This window comes from Chelon labrosus (genome assembly GCF_963514085.1).
Source record: "Chelon labrosus genome assembly, chromosome: 19".
Classification (NCBI taxonomy): Eukaryota; Metazoa; Chordata; class Actinopteri; order Mugiliformes; family Mugilidae; genus Chelon; species Chelon labrosus.
In genome coordinates, this window is record NC_140352.1 from 6367178 (window position 1) to 6384194 (window position 17017).

The 17017-nt window shown below is 42.9% G+C and overlaps 3 protein-coding genes across 3 annotated transcripts; all 3 read left to right on the top strand.

Annotated features, from left to right (window-relative positions):
• Nucleotides 1-1758: 1758 nt before the first annotated feature.
• Nucleotides 1759-7530, top strand: LOC311503997 (CD63 antigen-like; the record flags this gene model as incomplete). The annotated part of the gene is made up of 7 exons (XM_084566938.1): nucleotides 1759-1815; nucleotides 3832-4020; nucleotides 4265-4339; nucleotides 4456-4560; nucleotides 6490-6627; nucleotides 6709-6792; nucleotides 7459-7530. 7 exons carry the CDS (start codon nucleotides 1759-1761, stop codon nucleotides 7528-7530), a joined length of 720 nt encoding a protein of 239 aa, XP_084423064.1.
• Nucleotides 7531-8072: 542 nt separating this feature from the next.
• Nucleotides 8073-11190, top strand: pus3 (pseudouridylate synthase 3). Its single transcript, XM_084567954.1, has 7 exons — nucleotides 8073-8177; nucleotides 8504-8915; nucleotides 9000-9274; nucleotides 9355-9547; nucleotides 9684-9793; nucleotides 9891-10063; nucleotides 10785-11190. The coding sequence occupies exons 2-7, from the start codon at nucleotides 8508-8510 to the stop codon at nucleotides 11048-11050; spliced, it is 1425 nt and encodes a 474-aa protein (XP_084424080.1). The 5' UTR covers nucleotides 8073-8177; nucleotides 8504-8507; the 3' UTR covers nucleotides 11051-11190.
• Nucleotides 11191-11307: 117 nt separating this feature from the next.
• Nucleotides 11308-15558, top strand: dcakd (dephospho-CoA kinase domain containing). Its single transcript, XM_084567955.1, has 5 exons — nucleotides 11308-11631; nucleotides 12895-13007; nucleotides 13428-13631; nucleotides 13842-13929; nucleotides 14176-15558. Exons 2-5 carry the CDS (start codon nucleotides 12896-12898, stop codon nucleotides 14459-14461), a joined length of 690 nt encoding a protein of 229 aa, XP_084424081.1. The 5' UTR covers nucleotides 11308-11631; nucleotide 12895; the 3' UTR covers nucleotides 14462-15558.
• Nucleotides 15559-17017: the final 1459 nt, after the last annotated feature.

A 17017-nucleotide genomic window follows, 5' to 3' on the forward strand; every position in this document is an offset into this window, starting at 1 on the left:
CTCTAAAGGCTGCAGCTTTATTTAGTGCAAGCCCTCTTCTGTCATCGTGTTTTCCTTGTACACGTTCAAACATCCTGCTGCGACTCAGGAGTTAATGAGAACAGGGGGGAAAACGGAGAGAGAAAGATCTGATGTTATGTCTGAAATTAGAAAGCAGCATGGTCCTTCACAGCCCGACGCTCTGTGGGCTTGAGCTCTGGGAGAAAAGGCAAGAAAAGAAAGAAAAGGGGAAGTCACAGAGGAGATGGAGGCGAAAGAGAGGATTGCCTGGCAGGGTATCATGGGCCGCTCGAGCCGGGGGTTACTGTGCTGCAGCCTCGGGCCTTCTTCCCTTTCCAGCCCGTGGAGTCGGACCAGGTTTCCCGCAGCTGCTCCACATCCATGTGAAGCTCAAAGGGATGGAAGGAGCCCCGGGGCAAGTTCGAATGATCGGACACTTCGAGCTGTGACAGAACAGAAACTGAGCTTCTACAGTTCTTCAAGAATAACGATTCCTGTTTGCTTGTTGTGTTCACAAAACATGTAAAATATATAGTATTTGGTAAAGTTTGAATGGAAATAAAGAACCTGATTGCTTAGAGAAGCCATGTTCAACTTTCACAATATGTTTCTGGGGTTGTATAATATAATACAGTACACACGCAGATCAGGCATAACATTATGACCACCTTCCTGATATTGTGTAGGTCAGTTGTGACTCATCAGAGAATGGACATGGGCCTTCTGAGGGTGTCCTGTGGTGTCTGGCGACAGATTGTTGTTAGTGGGGGGGGCCTTTGAGGGGAGGGGCCTCTGTGGATCATCCCACAGATACTTGATCAGTTTGGGATCTAGTGAATTTGGAGGCCAGGTCAACACCTTGTGCTGTTCTTCATGTTTTTTTGTTTTTTTTCTGAGTTGTTCCTAAAGCATTTTTGTGGCTGCATCCTGCTGGGGATGGCTGCTGCCGTCATTGCTATGGGGTGGGGGTGTCTGGTCTGGTCTAGGTGGGTGCTACATGTCTAAGTAACATCCACACCAATGAATGCCAGGTCCAAAAGTTTCTCAGCAGAACACTGAATTACTTCTCCTGTCGGTGGTCATAATGTTGTGGCTGATCGGTGTACATACCATGAATATGTTGTTTCTTAATTCTTTTCCATTCTTCACTGAAATGCACAACACACATGCAAGCACAGGAAATTTTACAAATCTGAAATGACAACAAACAAAACAAAATCTTTTATATACAGAGAGGATGGACGGGTCACTGACCCAGGAATGTTCCAGAAAAACACACAAATAAGATTCAAAACTCCTACAAAGTAAATCACTGACAGCAGAGGGACATGCAAATCTGCTACAGTGGTCATCGTATTCAACCAGGAAGTCACAAAACAACTACAAGGACACAGGGTCATGCAGAACATTTGCAACGCACATTTGTCTGCTCCCAGGGAGCCGCCGTCGCCGCCGCTGTCGTGTAATCCTTCCATGCATGGAGGCCGCTATCACGTTTTACTGCGCTTTCCGCGATCACTGATGCGTGATGCTGCTATTCAAATAAACTAAAAGGTGTGCTTCAGGTTTTCATGATACATATCAATTTAAAAGTTATCAGGCCGTCTGTTCATTTTCATACGGTCACATGACACATCCACGGTTGAATTCCACTTTCCTGCAGGTTTCAGTCTGATGCTCCACACTCGGGCTAAAGAAACATAACCTCTGCTCTTAAATTCATTTACATTCTTAGAGTTCCCAACACCCGGCCTCAGTATGTGCTCATTTTGCAGCATAAAATGTTGGTTCTTTTTCTTCAACACCATCTTCCTGGTGAGTAAACTGTCAACTTATTAAAGAAAAATTATTTTATTTACAGTCAGTGCATTAGCAGGGCTAAGATATAATGGGACTTTTTAATTGTGCTGCTTCAACGGGATTTATTGACTGCTAAAAATGAACTGAATCAATCAAACTATCTGGAAATTGTCTTAAAAGAAAAAAGTAATGCATATTGCTCTCATGAGAGAGCACAGTTGTCTAATAACTGTTTTTAGGAAGCCTGCTGCTTCTGTAATGAGCCGTTAGCCTGAAACTGTTACTGTATGCGAGGGAAGATGCAGGGGAGTGGAAGCAATCCGCAACATCCGGCGCTGAGAGAATTAATTTGCCCTCCCGAGTGAATCAAACACATTCCTGTTAGGAGGTCTTGAGGGTTTCAGTGGATGAGCAAAGAGAGCAGTTACAAATTTGGGCAAAAAAGGCCCTTATTGAGCTTTTACATGCTTGAAATGCATATTACGAAATACAAATAATGTTTTGTTGTCAACATTTATCTCTATGCCCGCATTACTAACAAGTAAGTTGATAAATTGTGAATAAATGCAGGACACTGATCTATCTTCTTTGAGTTATGTTGAATCCTAACAGGATACAAGATAACATCCAGTTGTTAAACTTGTTTTTTAAGCATCTGAGTTTGCCATCATCAGTGCAAACATGATCAAGCAATTTACCAAGTTTTAAGAAAGAGTCGTTCCCATACCGGGAGTCGAACCCGGGCCGCCTGGGTGAAAACCAGGAATCCTCACCGCTAGACCATATGGGACTGTTCTCCAGAATCATCTACACTATTAATCATGCAGCGGAAACCATGCAGCCGACATTATTGATCAGGGCAATGTTTTATTACTGCATTCACACACCCCAACCTCCTCCCCATGACTTAAATTGTTATAAATTGTGCTGAAAGCTAGATCACTTTTTTATTTAGCTACACTGCCAAAGAAAACAGTCTCCACCTGGATTTAACTAAGCATATAGGTAGGAGCCTCCTATTGGATAATTTGCATGGGTGATTATCTTTCAGCTGACAACAAGTTATTTAACCCCAACTGATGCAATGAGTAGCTTCTCATTTCTTAAACAACCATGTCTAAAGACACATCCTGTGGTCGTGGAAAAGATGTTAGTCTGTTTGAGAAGGGTCAAATCATTGGCATGCATCAAGCAGAGAAAACATCTAAGGAGATTGTAGAAACTACTAAAACTGGGTTAAGAACTGTCCAACACATTATTTAAAAATGGAAGGATAGTGGAGAACCATCAGGGTAAGAAGAGAGGCAGATGAAGTGATGCACCCATCATGCCTAGTGTCTACTGTACAAGCCTGTGGGGGCAGTGCTATGATCTGGGGTTGCTGCAGTTGCTCAGGTCTAGGTTCAGCAACATTATGTGTCCAAATAATGAGGTCAGCTGACTACCTGACTATACTGAATTACCAGGTTATTCCATCAATGGATTTTTTTCTTCCTTGATGTTCATGGTCATATTCCAAGATGACAATGTCAGGATTCATGGGGCTCAGATTGTGAAAGAGTGGTTCAGGGAGCATGAGACATCATTTTCACACATGGATTGGCCACCGCAGAGTCCCGACCTTAACCCCATTGAGAATCTTTGGGATGTGCTGGAGAAGGCTTTGGGCAGTGGTCAGACTCTCCCATCATCAATACAAGATCTTGGTGAAAAATGAATGCAACACTGGATGGAAATAAATCTGGTGCATTCACAGACCCCAACCTCCTCCCGATGACTTTGTCGCCGCACAATTAGACCTGACTTCATAAATTGTAACTAAAGCCAGTTCACTTTTCTATCTCCTTGTTTAAAACCAGGAATAATAGCCGCTAGAACATAAGGGACATTGCTGATACCATGAAGCCAACATTAAAGATCAGGCCAAGGTTTTATTGGTACACTCACACACCTCAACCTCCTCCCAATGACCTGACTCCATAAATTCTTGGTACTGTGTTAACGTCCAGTTTGTTTAAACCTGTTTTTCAGGCATCCGGAGTTGCCCTCATCACCATCGGAGTGCTGCAGTACTCAACTTATATACAGATCGGCACTTTTGCGGGGAGTGGCTTGTCTAAAATTGCCATAGTCCTCATTGCAGTGGGCGTCACCATAGCTCTCGTATCCCTCTTGGGCCATTTCGGTGCATTCATTAATAATTCCTCTATGGTGGCTTGTGTGAGTACCTTCAGTCTCCCTAATGAGTTTGAGATTGTCTCCTAATTCATCAAGAAGATCTCTGTGGGATGCCGGGAGTCAGTATTTAGAATTTTGTGGTTGGCTGTGCAGCACAGGCATAAATTAAAGATGTTTTATTAGTTGTGTTTCCTCGTTTTAATCCTGCTGCAAGAGATGGTTATTGTAAAGCTTATTTAATGGAGATGATCTCAAACATTGTTCACTCTGGTTCTCCATGAACTAGTTCATCTGCATCCTGATAGTGATCATCATGTTGGAGATACTGACCGGAGCTGCCTTTTACGTCTTCCGCAGCAGGGTGAGGCTTTTAAATCCCGTCCAAAGGGAATAATTTGAGGTCACAGATAATGGACATCCCTTTACGTAGAGCTCAGTTCTGATGGCGCCGGGACAATAATCTTATTTCCTCTGCAGACTGCCCTCTTGCAGATGAACAGTGCTATCAACACCAAAGCACGAGGGGTGATCAGTGAATACAGCCCGGAGAACAGACACGCCGTCAACAGGATCCAGGAAAAGGTGACATGCAGAGTTTTGCGTTTCATCGTTAGACCACTTGGTAGAGATAATTAATCTGCCAGAGGATTCAAGCACAATGAGTAAAAAATCCTTAAAGATGATGTATAAAGATTATGTGATAGCACACAATGCTCAAATTCCCGCTGTTAAAGTTGCCCACTTTGCTCGATTGGTCCAAAGTTCTTCAGTTTTAAAGCACAAGTGTGAAGACTCTAGAGGCCTCTAGGGGTGAGATTGGAGATAGCAACCAGCTGAGTGCCCCTCCCCCATCCTTTCAAGCATGTAGGAGAACCTTGACGATGACCACTTTGAGGTAAAATGTAAAAAGGTCCTTCTCTAGGGTCAGTGTTTCATTTGCATGCTCCGGACTAAGGATGAAGTTCAGAGTGCACACAGAAAAAGCTAGTCTGAACATTCAAATGGACGAATATCCAAAAAAGTTCAAAAAAAGGTTTAAACAGGAACTCCTCCTTAAACCTCAGACTTCCCACCAGTCCCCTAGAACTGAAGAAGCTACTCGGATGACTGGTGAAATGTCTTCTCAAAAAACTCTGCAAGTCCAGTTGCCTTTTTTTGAACTTTTTTGGATATACCATAACCTGGATGACTGAGAACCTTCACAGACAAATGGACGAATATTTTCACAACAATGTTATTGTCGTTAGTTCTTTGACGCCAGTTTGGTGTGTCTGGGCCTAAAGTAAATGGACACATGTGATTATGAATGAATGAAAGCATAATTATGTACATTATAGTGGAAATCTGTTCTAAAGGGCCTGCTGAATCTGTATGCCCACTGGCCCATCATGCACACCAAACTCCAAGAGGTCAAAGAAAGGTATTCCCATACCGGGAGTCGAACCCGGGCCGCCTGGGTGAAAACCAGGAATCCTCACCGCTAGACCATATGGGAATGGTAAATGGTAAATGGCCTTGCTTTTATATAGCGCTTTTCTACCTATTGGTACTCAAAGCGCTTTACAGTCATAGACACATCTACCCATTCGCTCACACAAGCACACACACATTCACACACCAGTGCCACTGCACTGGGAGCGACTGGGGGTTCAGTGTCTTGCTCAAGGACACTTCGGCATGTGGCACATTCCGGGGGTCGAACCGCTAACCCTCTGGTTCGTGGACAACCCGCTCTACCTACTGAGCCACAGCCGCCCCGGGAACTGATCAATCCACCTTGACCTCCTCCACAAGAATTTGTCTGTTTATAAGAACATGACTAAACTTCCTCCTTTGCAACCCATGACTCCACCCCAACCTCCTCCCTATGACATTTTCGAGCTATAACAACATACCCCAAAGCTCAATCTTGAGCCCACTTCGCCCCAACTGTCCGACCGTCCTCTACGTTAAAGGACCAGTGTGTGGAAAGCAGAGGTATCTTGTGGTGAGGGGTTGCAGATACCCCTCCAAGTATCCTTTGCCCAGACCCCTAGTGGCAAAACAGCAGCCTGATATATTCAGCTGCTGAAAACCAGACAACCAAAAGCTACGGTCAATCTTTTCAATGAAGGAAACCAAGATTTCAACACCAGACGTCAAAGCCAGGACGACTGGGCAAAAGCCAGAAATCTTAATCTTAACCGCTAGGCCTTATGGACATTTGAAGATTGTTAGTTATGATTTGTAGATCCATCCATCCACCCCGACCTCCTGCTAAGGAGTTCAGTTGGGAACAATGCTATGACAACTTAATCAAGTTAGGCAAGTGTTCTTTCAAGCTTACGTGACTTATAAATGTGTGACTAATGTTATGGAAGTGTCCAATGTTTTGTCAACCCATTCACCCACCCTATTCTCCTCCCTCCCCAGTAAGATCTACTTTTTACAGTGCATGAATGGTCACAAAACAGTTTAATAGTAATAAATACACCTTCAGTGCTTTTTAATGTGTTATATTCCTTGTTCCAGTTCCACTGCTGCGGTGCAGACACCTACACCGACTGGTCCAGAAGCACCGGCTGGGAGAACCACGAGGCCGTGCCCGATTCCTGCTGCATGGTGAAGAGTGAGGGCTGTGGACAGGACAAGGGAAAAGTGCACACGAAGGTCAGCTGTGAAGCCTCATTTCGACTGAATTTCACGTCATCACTGCGAACAAATGTTTCACGACCGTGTGCTCGTCCTCAGGGCTGCATCGGGGCGATCAAGCTCTTCCTGCTGAAAAACTTTCTGTGGGTCGGCGCTGTCTGCATCGCTCTTGGAATCACGGAGGTAAAGTGCATTTTGTTTTTGAACCCATGTCGATATAATGTCAAATACTTGCATATTAATACGTCATGCCACAGTTATGTATAACAGAGTCACAGAGTGTTCCCTATTTCTTACCCTGACTTTGTTTTCTTTTAGACAGTCAGAGAAATCTATATACAAAATATTTACAGGAAAAATAAGATTATGGGATATTAAAAATTAAATTAAATGGCTACAGGGACAGTGTTTGCAGTGTCCCCCTGGCAACCAGTCAGACAATTACCTGAAAGATTAAAAAAGAAAATTTTTAAATTAAATCACATTTATTTCCCTGTTATGTTACATGCAATCTCAAAAATTCTGCATGTGAAAATGTTCCTGCAAGCAATACAGATACAACTACGGACAGGATGGTATAAATCACAGGGGTCAAACATACGGCCGGAGGGCCAAAAACGGCCCGGCAGAGGGTCTAATCTGGCCTGCAGCAATTTTTCAACAAACATAACTGCTGTTCCTAATTTGTAGTCCACTGTTTTAGTAAGAGAAGTGGACAGAACACAACACTGAGACCAGGACTAAATAGCAGACGGCATGCACTTACTGTTTTTTAAACTTGAGATCAAAATCCAACGTGTCTTTGAGTTAATTTGCTGCCACTAACACAAATCCTTTTGCCTGTTACAGATTTTCGGAGTATTAGTCGGCGTGTGCCTGTGTTTGAACATAAAACGAAAGAGCTATGAGGACATCAGCTAAAGCTAATGCCTCCCAAGGATTTTATCTGTTTGCTTTTGCATTTTAAATCATTCCAGGCTGTACCAGTGTTTCCACACCGTTTCTGTGTTGTTATTGCAATATGACAGAGAAATAGTTTGATCCATTGAGGTGTATGACGTGGAAAACACTTGCTATGACAACATGAATAAAATCCTCTGCTTACTATGAATATGGCTGATCATACTTTGGGTGTTGTGGTTGATTTTTGTTTACATTTAACAGCTGACGTTTCAAGAATCTTTTTATCTCGAGCAAATGAGTTATATCTCTACTTAAAGTAATTTCTAGGATGATTTTTAAGATTTATAAAGTTTTTTTTTACACTCACTTGAGTCCAGTGATTATAATTTAATTATGTTTTATTATTTTAGACTACATTTATTATTATTTGATTATTATTATTATTATTATTATTATTATTATTATTATTATTATTATTATTATTATCATGATAAGGTATTTTCAACAGTAAACAGCATTTCCCAGAAACCCTTTACCGGAAATGCGTCCGCTCGCCAAATCGGTCCGACTCCCACCACGGAGTTTAGCATGTGTGCTCTAGCTGAAAGCCAGAAAGCTGACAGCAAAGCAGACTTTTAGCAATACAACAGAAACTTAAAACAACGGTAAGCACATTGATTCATAATAATAATATTTAAGAGTCACTAATAAGTCTTAATAAATGTTTTAAATTTAACTCCAAACACGAGCTAACAGGCTGCGTGTAGCATTTAGCTAGTCAATACAGAGTGTGAGTTCACTAGTGGCAGACTAGCTAACTGTGAATTAACTTAAAATTAAAAAAGTTAAGATGTCTGATATTTATTTACTTGTTAAGGTGAGCAAAGATAAATAAGAATGCAGTTTTTAAGTGTTTAGAAGATTTGCTAATAGCACTAATGTAAATATTTAATTTATTCAGTTTAAATGTTTGTTTGTCTTTCTCTTAAAGCAACATGTCAGCTGCTTTAACCCAGCGAATAAAGGAGCTGGAGTCAGAGCTGGAGAAGCTTAAATCCCAGCTGAAGGAGAGCAGTGAAGATGGAGGTGAAGTCAGTCCGTCTCCTAAAGAAAACCCAGACTGCAGGAGTGATGGGAACACGAGTACCAGCAGAAAGGAGAGGAAGAAAGCAGGCAAAGACCGACCTTTTGACTTTACTGCGCACCCCCGGTGCCATGTGGCCCTGCGGCTGGCCTACCTGGGCTGGGCCTACCAGGGGTTTGCGGTTCAGGAGAACACGGATAACACGGTGGAGGCCAGGCTCTTCGAAGCTTTGCTGAAGACTCGGCTGATTCAGGACCGCCAGAGCTCCAACTACCACCGCTGCGGTCGCACCGATAAAGGAGTCAGTGCTTTTTCCCAAGTGAGTTCACCGAGGTGAAAATGTTCCTTCATAAACTAAGGAAGGAGAACTCCGTGGTTTATTTCATCTGTCTCTCCCTCACAGGTCATAACCATCGACTTGCGTTCCACACAGTTTTGTGGAGGATTAGGCATCACGCTCCCTGAAAACATTAGTACCAAGTCGAACGCTGCTGCTGCCGCTGAGCTTCCATATGTGAAGATGCTGAACCGAGTCCTGCCGCAGGACATTCGGATCTTAGACTGGGCTCCGGTAGCAGAAGGTTTCAGCGCACGCTTTGACTGTCAGTCCCGCACTTACCGCTACTACTTCCCCCGAGGCTCCTTGGATGTGACGTCGATGGCAGATGCTGCAAAAAGGTGGGCGAGGACGCACGGTCAAAAAGCACCACTGACCCCATTCATTGACGCTGTTGTCTAATTTAAGGAAATCTTTGCAGGTACGAGGGAACTCATGACTTTCGTAACCTGTGCAAAATGGACGTGGGCAACGGAGTCCTGCAGTTTGAACGGACCATCTTGTCGGCCACAGTCCAGCCTGTGCAGCCTGTGCAGCCTCTGGACGCCTCCAGCACAAATCAGCATGACCTCTTTATATTTGAGATCAAAGGGTTAGCCTTCCTTTACCACCAGGTACATGGAGACAATGGCTCATTTTCCCACAATAGACCATTAAAGACATAGATTATGTTCCTTGCCAGTCATTGTATTCGTATGAATTTGGGTTTATTTTGGTATTAAGTGATTTTCCTGTTGTGTTATGCTACAGGTGCGCTGCATGATGGCACTGCTTCTCTTGATAGGGCAGAAGCTGGAAGCCCCAGAGATTATTAATCAGCTCCTGGATGTTGAGAAAAACCCCAGGAAGCCCCAGTACAGGTGAACTAGCCGCTTTAAGAATATCTACACAGGTACAAGTATAAATCTTGAATTGCATCAATGTGATTCAGTTTCCTGTTGTTTCTCTGGTTTCCAGCATGGCAGTAGATTATCCTCTGGTGCTGTACGACTGCCACTTTGAAGGTCTGAGCTGGGAACGGGAGACGGAGGAGCTGACCCACGTCCTGTCCACTCTGCAGCAACACTGGACTCAGAGCGCAGTCAGGGCCCACGTCCTCCACGGCATGATTCAGGGTCTGGAAGCCAGAGGTGAGAGCAGCGTGACAGCCACTGGAGGATTGAGATGTGGGAAGCACCTGGTGTAAACAATCGTTGTAGTTTTGCACGTAAAATACAAGAAGATAAACTGTTTGTGAAACGTGCAACATAGTTGAAAATGCAGCTGCAACTCCATCTTTTATGATTATATTATTACCATCTGCATATTAAATAGGGAACAGATCTTCCTTATTGATCTTCAGACTTAGCTTCATTTAGTTTGGTCCAAAAGGGCCTGTCACCAGTAAAAACCTTTGCAAAATAGTCTGTTGCATGTAATTAGAAATATATAAGTTGAATATCTACTTTCATTAGCCAAGTTAGCCAGGTTAGAATGAATATTGTCTTTCGGAATAAAGTCGAAAACTAAAATATTTCATGCATAGTCAGTGAGCTAACTAGGTATCCTGGCAGGAAGGATTTGGATGTTGCGCTGCGCAGCTTCTGCACGAATTATGCACAAATCTACCAGATGTACCCAAATTTACAAGATTCCTTTAAAGAATCATAGGGTTAAAGAATTTTGCACCACCACTGCTTTCAAAATAGGCCAAGTAAATCTTTTCATACATCTTTTTTTTCCCAAAATCTATAGCAGATACTTCCTATATCCATTACTTTTAATATTTTGCCTTCACTTCCAGTCTTCAGTATTTGGTTGATTAACCTCACACGGTCATAGTAAAATTGTTTCACCGCTCTTCATCCACAGGTGGCGTGTCCTCCACCCACTGCTTGCTCGTAGAGGGCAGCAGGCAGAGAAACTACCGGCCGCTGCTGGAGCGTCCGTGCTGCGAGAGCCTGGAGTCCAGGATAAACCATTTTGTTAAAAGAGGCCGACTGGAGCGGGAGGAAGGGGAAAACGGAGGCGAAATGGTCCACAGGGGGAAAAGGTCCAAACATTCCCACGGCTCCTCCGGTCTGCCTGTTTCTTCGGAGATGCCGGAGGAAAGTGCTGATCAGAAAGCAGGAGATTAGTATTTTTCCAATTGGAGAATGGACTTGCGAGGTTTATTTTTATGTTGTTGGTTTTTTTTTTAGGTATTTTATGTGGAAACGATTATTTTATTAAGAAAAACAATTTTCAGCCATACATATATTTTGTTTTTTTCTCTAAAATAAACGTACTGGAGAACGTGTGTCCCTGATTTTTGTTTTCTACTGGATCTGAATGGGAACTTGAAAAGCGGAACAAACGTCAAAGGCAGGAAGAGACGTCGGGAGGTTTTCGAGGTGGCACCCGTCAAGCCAAGAAGCAGCTATGTTGTTAGCAGTCAGTTGAGAACAAGTCAAAGAGTTTCAGATAGCTGTGTCTTAACAAAACGACGCCCTTTAACTCTTTTATATATTTTTTTGTGCGCAGAATATTTGTTCGGTCGCGGTGAAAAATGGCGCCGTCGTCGTTCGTGTCCGTTCCGACCTGATCCAACGCTTTGGCTAACGTTAGCCTGTTAGCATCCCTGGTTGTTGTCACTGGTCCAGCCCCAGGCTCTGTGGTGGCTCTGCACGGATTCCCACTGTACATTCAGTCCTTTTAAGGAGCCACGCACGATTACGAGGTAAAAAATAAAAGGTTTAATTGACAAAAAGTGACAAAATAACTCGAGTTTGGGGTGAAACAGCAACTCTGAATGGAGCCAGACAACATGGGGGCTTGTTATGGTTTTAGTCGAGAATAATTTAAAAGTTTGACTTTATGACCAGTTAAACAAGTTAGACATGTGCGTTGAGTGTGTAGTGCTCCAGTTCAACAGCAGGGGGCGGGTTATTAAACAAAAACGCAGCTCTTTAATCTTTAATCAGTTTCCTGAATGTGTTTATTAAGATATTTGTTTGCATATAAGCATTAAATACTGTTTACAATTAGACACACTAATGAAAACTGTCCAGTTTTTATATGTGGTTGAAATTAAAAAGGTCACAGTAAGTAGGTGAAGGGTGCACAGCCTCATGGAGGATAAAATGCAAATATCTTCTTCCCTTGGTTTTGTAACCTCAGTGATTGCACACGTTAGTTTTTGGGATATTTTAAGGATATGCTTTTATTTATGTTGTGCAAAGTCATGTTAAGACTTTGCAGGATTAAATTTATTATATAATTATATCTTTATCAGCTCCTGCGCTTTATTTACATGTGTAGCTATGCAGTATTTAACTATGACAAACCTTAAGAGGCAGCGAGAGTAGTCTGAGATTTTAGTTCCTACCTGTCTTTGTTTACGGTGGGACAGTCAGGGGTGTAACACTCTCTGCGCATGTAATGGAGGAGTAAAAGTTGTGTGTTTACTGTCCTGTTATGTCCACAAAGCAGCAATTTTGTTTTATTTGCCAGTTCATTAGGTACGCTAGTAAAAAAACAGTCCTGCATCAAATCCTTGCACCACGAAGCTCATCAGTATTTGTTTAAAATAACAGAAAGAGCTGTTGAATCAACTGTCACGACATGTTTCTATTATTTTAGTCACCGTGCTGGGCTAAATAACACAAACACAGCAGCAAAGCACCAAAAACTACATCCATACAGTTGAATTACCGCTTTTCTGACGCCGTTTCAACATAAACTCAATGCACGAGGTGCAACAAAGGCAGCGTTTGAGTTTCACAAAGAGGTTCCACCACTCGTCCATGTGGCTTAAATGACTGGAGGAGAGTTAAGCTTTTTATTTGGATCACCTGTGGGTGGTGCACACCTCAAACTCGCCTCACCTGCAGTTAGAAGATGTTCAAATTAACCTGCGTGACCCTGAAATTCTCCAGGTCCAACGTGTGGATAAGCACACGCATGCATATTTAAAAATCAGTTTCTGTGTCTTTGCCTTCAGGATGTACCTGGTGGGACTGACGGGAGGTATCGCCTCAGGGAAAAGCACCGTGTCTTCAATGCTGCGGGAGCTGGGCTGCCCCATTATCGATGCTGACGTTGTGGCCAGGAAAGGTTGGTTTAATGCTGCGCGCACTGTGCACACACACACGGTGAATGCAGATTCAACATGAAGACGCTGGTGGAAAGTGTCATAGGGCTGAAGTCGTCTTCAGGCGACAGTCTCTCAGATAAGCGAGGTTCGTTAAGACGAGCGCTTGGAGAGCGTGTATGAATCACGAGGGGTTGTCTCTGCGGGGATTGTGTTTTATATGTGGTTTAGATAAAAAGGTCACAGAACTAGGTGAAGAGTGCACAGCCTCGTGAAAAGGAGAAAATGTAAGATGTAATATATTTTATTACAAAATTTTGTTCTTTATGTTTCCCTTGGTTTCCATGAGCTGATGTGCCATTGAAATCCACAAAGCAACAGTTTAAGACTCCACATTTTTACACCGTTTGCTTAATAACGCAATGACCTTTTCTTGATAACAGTCGTGGAGCCGCACACTCCGGCCTATTCCCGCATCGTCTACCACTTCGGGCCGGAGATCCTGCTCGAGAACGGGGAGATCGACAGGCAGAAGCTGGGCCAGATAATCTTCGCCGACGCGGAAAAGAGGAAGCTGCTGAACTCCATCACTCACCCGGAGATCCATAAAGCGATGCTCAAAGAGATCGTGTTCTACTTTCTGAGAGGTGAGAGTGGATTCTGTGATAGTTTAGAAAAGGTGAGTCTGGGCTGTTTCGGTTTCAGCTCAGCTTATTTCTTTTAGCATCTCAGGATATCCATAAAGTTCTCATTCTCCGCTTGTTTCGTGTTCTTAAAAAGTAATTAACTGAGCGGCGTTATCTGGATTCTGAAAATGTGTTGACGCTGATTCGTCCTGTTTCGCGACGTCTCCCTAGGGTACCGCTACGTGGTGCTGGACGTGCCCCTTCTCTTTGAGACCAGACGTCTCACTCAGTTTCTCAACCACACGGTGGTAGTTTACTGGTGAGTCCACATCACTTTTAGACTGTTTACCGTCTTCATATTTGAAATCATTAAATATTCTGAGGTTTGTTTTTGACAGAAATTGCCCATTAAGCCCAGTTTTTGCAAGTTTTTTTAGTTACCCCTCTCCATCTCCCTCTATCTCTATGTGTCTTATTAGCATGAGTCACTGCCTCTGGATTATTTTTTTTTAACGAGACACACTGGCTGCTCCATAAATAACCTCCATTGTCTGTTCCTTTTCAGTGACCCTGCCACTCAGCTGTCGCGCCTGATGCAGAGGGACGGCCTGACCCAGGAGCAGGCCGAGCAGCGAGTGGCCGCGCAAATGCCGCTCAACGAGAAGCGCGGCTTGGCCAACCACGTTATCGAGAACTCGGGCAACCGGGAGGACACCCAGCGGCAGGTGCTGCGGCTCCACACCAAGCTGGAGGACTCCATGGACTTCCTCTTAGTCAGGGTCATCGCCATCGCCGCCACCGCCGGACTGGGCGGGATACTGCTCTACGCCGCCAAGATACTTTTATCCTAACAGAGGAAGAGTCTAAAGCGAAGATGTGAATAGAATCGGGCAAAGACAGGTCGGATGTACTGATGCAATTTGCTGTGAAGTCGGTTTCACAGCACTTAGCACTACTGCGCAGATATAACAGTCAACATAAACACTGATTAACATGCTGTGGTTTAGTGTGAAGGGTTCCCACGTGCAATTTCTCTCGGGTTTTATTCAAAAACTATGAAGGCGATACAGTAAGGGGGTTCACTTTCTGCACAAGCTCCGTCGTATTTGCTCAGTTGTAAGAGCGATGCAAGACTGGAACCTAAACGCTGGCTAAATCTTTATTTAGGGGGTAGCAGTCAAATAAAATCACAAGTAACAGATTTTATTTTGTGACACCTTTTACACCTGTGCGGTTGTGTAGATTATAAATAAATAAATAAATCACATGACATTAGAAGAGAGCAAATGGACAAATAAAAAGAGTGAATATTTGTGTAGCTGTGCCGAAGCCATTTTTCGTGCTAAATGTCAGCGCTATCATGAATTAATGTTCCTCGTAGAAGAAACTGCTAAATAGGAACGACGTGACCCTTGCAGAATATGTAATGATTTTATAACGAGGATACGTGGCATGAATGTATTTGACAATCCATTTCTAACGGGAACAGTAGCAATTAACAGATTTCATATTTGTCACTGTATTTTCTTACACTTGAAGCTGTCTTCTGTGATTTTTTTTTTCTTTGCACAACTAAAACACCTTTGTAACCCCAAAATGTAAGCAATCCAGCACCTCGGTTTTAAAGTAACAGGTAACAGATGGTGTCAGCGCATCGGTTTGTGACTGTTAATTGTTTCCACTTTTCACGGTGCAGAATCACAGCGGTGATGTTGACGTTAATCTGGTGAAAAGAGGGAACTCACCCCAAATCTAATTTCATTACCATACGTTTGTAACCTCTGAATCCCATAAATATGCAGCCGACACAAGTGTGATGTTGGTGTTTGCAGCCACCAGAGCTCACGTACTGGGAATATACTTTGCAGGAAAATATAAGAAACTAGGAAACATTTTATATCCCATAGTTGAACTTTTGAATGAGTAGATGACATTTTTAAATAAAAATATATATCATTATTGGAAAAAATGCTCTGCTGAAAACAAATGTCATAAAACTTCAACAGATATATACACTGCCTGGCCAAAAAAAAAGTCTCCACCTGGATTTAACTAAGCAAATAGGTACGAGGCTCCTATTGAATAATTACTGCATGGGTGATTATCTTTCAGCTGGCAACAAGTTATTTAACCCCAACTGATGCAATGAGTAGCTTCTCATTTCTCAAACAACCATGTCTAAAGACACATCCTGTGGTCGTGGAAAAGATGTTAGTCTGTTTGAGAAGGGTCGAATCATTGACATGCATCAAGCAGAGAAAACATCTAAGGAGATTGTAGAAACTACTAAAACTGGGTTAAGAACTGTCCAACGCATTATTAAAAACTGGAAGGATAGTGGAGAACCATCAGGGTAAGAAGAGAGGCAGAAGAAGTGATGCACCCATCATGCCTAGTGTCTACTGTACAAGCCTGTGGGGGCAGTGCTATGATCTGGGGTTGCTGCAGTTGCTCAGGTCTAGGTTCAGCAACATTATGTGTCCAAAGAATGAGGTCAGCTGACTACCTGAATATACTGAATGACCAGGTTATTCCATCAATGGATTTTTTTCCAAGATGACAATGCCAGGATTCATGGGCTCTCAGATTGTGAAAGAGTGGTTCAGGGAGCATGAGACATCATTGTCACACATGGATTGGCCACCACAGAGTCCAGACCTTAACCCCATTGAGAATCTTTGGGGTGTGCTGGAGAAGGCTTTGTGCAGTGGTCAGACTCTCCCATCATCAATACAAGATCTTGGTGAGAAATGAATGCAACACTGGATGGAAATAAATCTGGTGACATTGGAGAAGCTTAATGAAACAATGATACAGAGAATGTGTGCTGTAATCAAAGCAAAAGGAGGTCCAGTGAAATAGAGTGTGTGACCTTTTTTATTGGTTGGCGACTTTTTTTTTTTTGGCCAGGCAGTGTGTAAGTTGTCAAAATTGAAGCAACACATAGATAGTAGAAAGAGTCCAACTCCAAAAAACATCCATAAGATGCACTTTTGATTCTTTGAAGTGGGGTTGTATGAGATATGTATCCATTATCAACAGCTCCTACAGCTTAGAGAAGCAGACAAATTGCTGTCAGCAGCAACATTTGTTTTTGTTTTTCTCACATTTAAGTTAAGTAATTTAGTCTCTAGTTGCTGGTCTACCGCCGCCTCGTTAGTTTGTGTTTCTGTTAGCCTCGGTATGTTCATATATCCTGGTTTAGATTCAGATTACCTGGTTAAATTACCACACTTGATAAAAACTATTCCTCTAAAGGTCCAGCGTGAAATATTTAGCAACATCTAGTGGTGAGATTGCAGACTGCAGCTGGTTTAATATCTCACTGATATCCCTTCTAGTTCAAGCTTGTGGGAGATGAAACAGGACGTTATTAGCTAGCGAAACATAATTCTGAATACTGCATT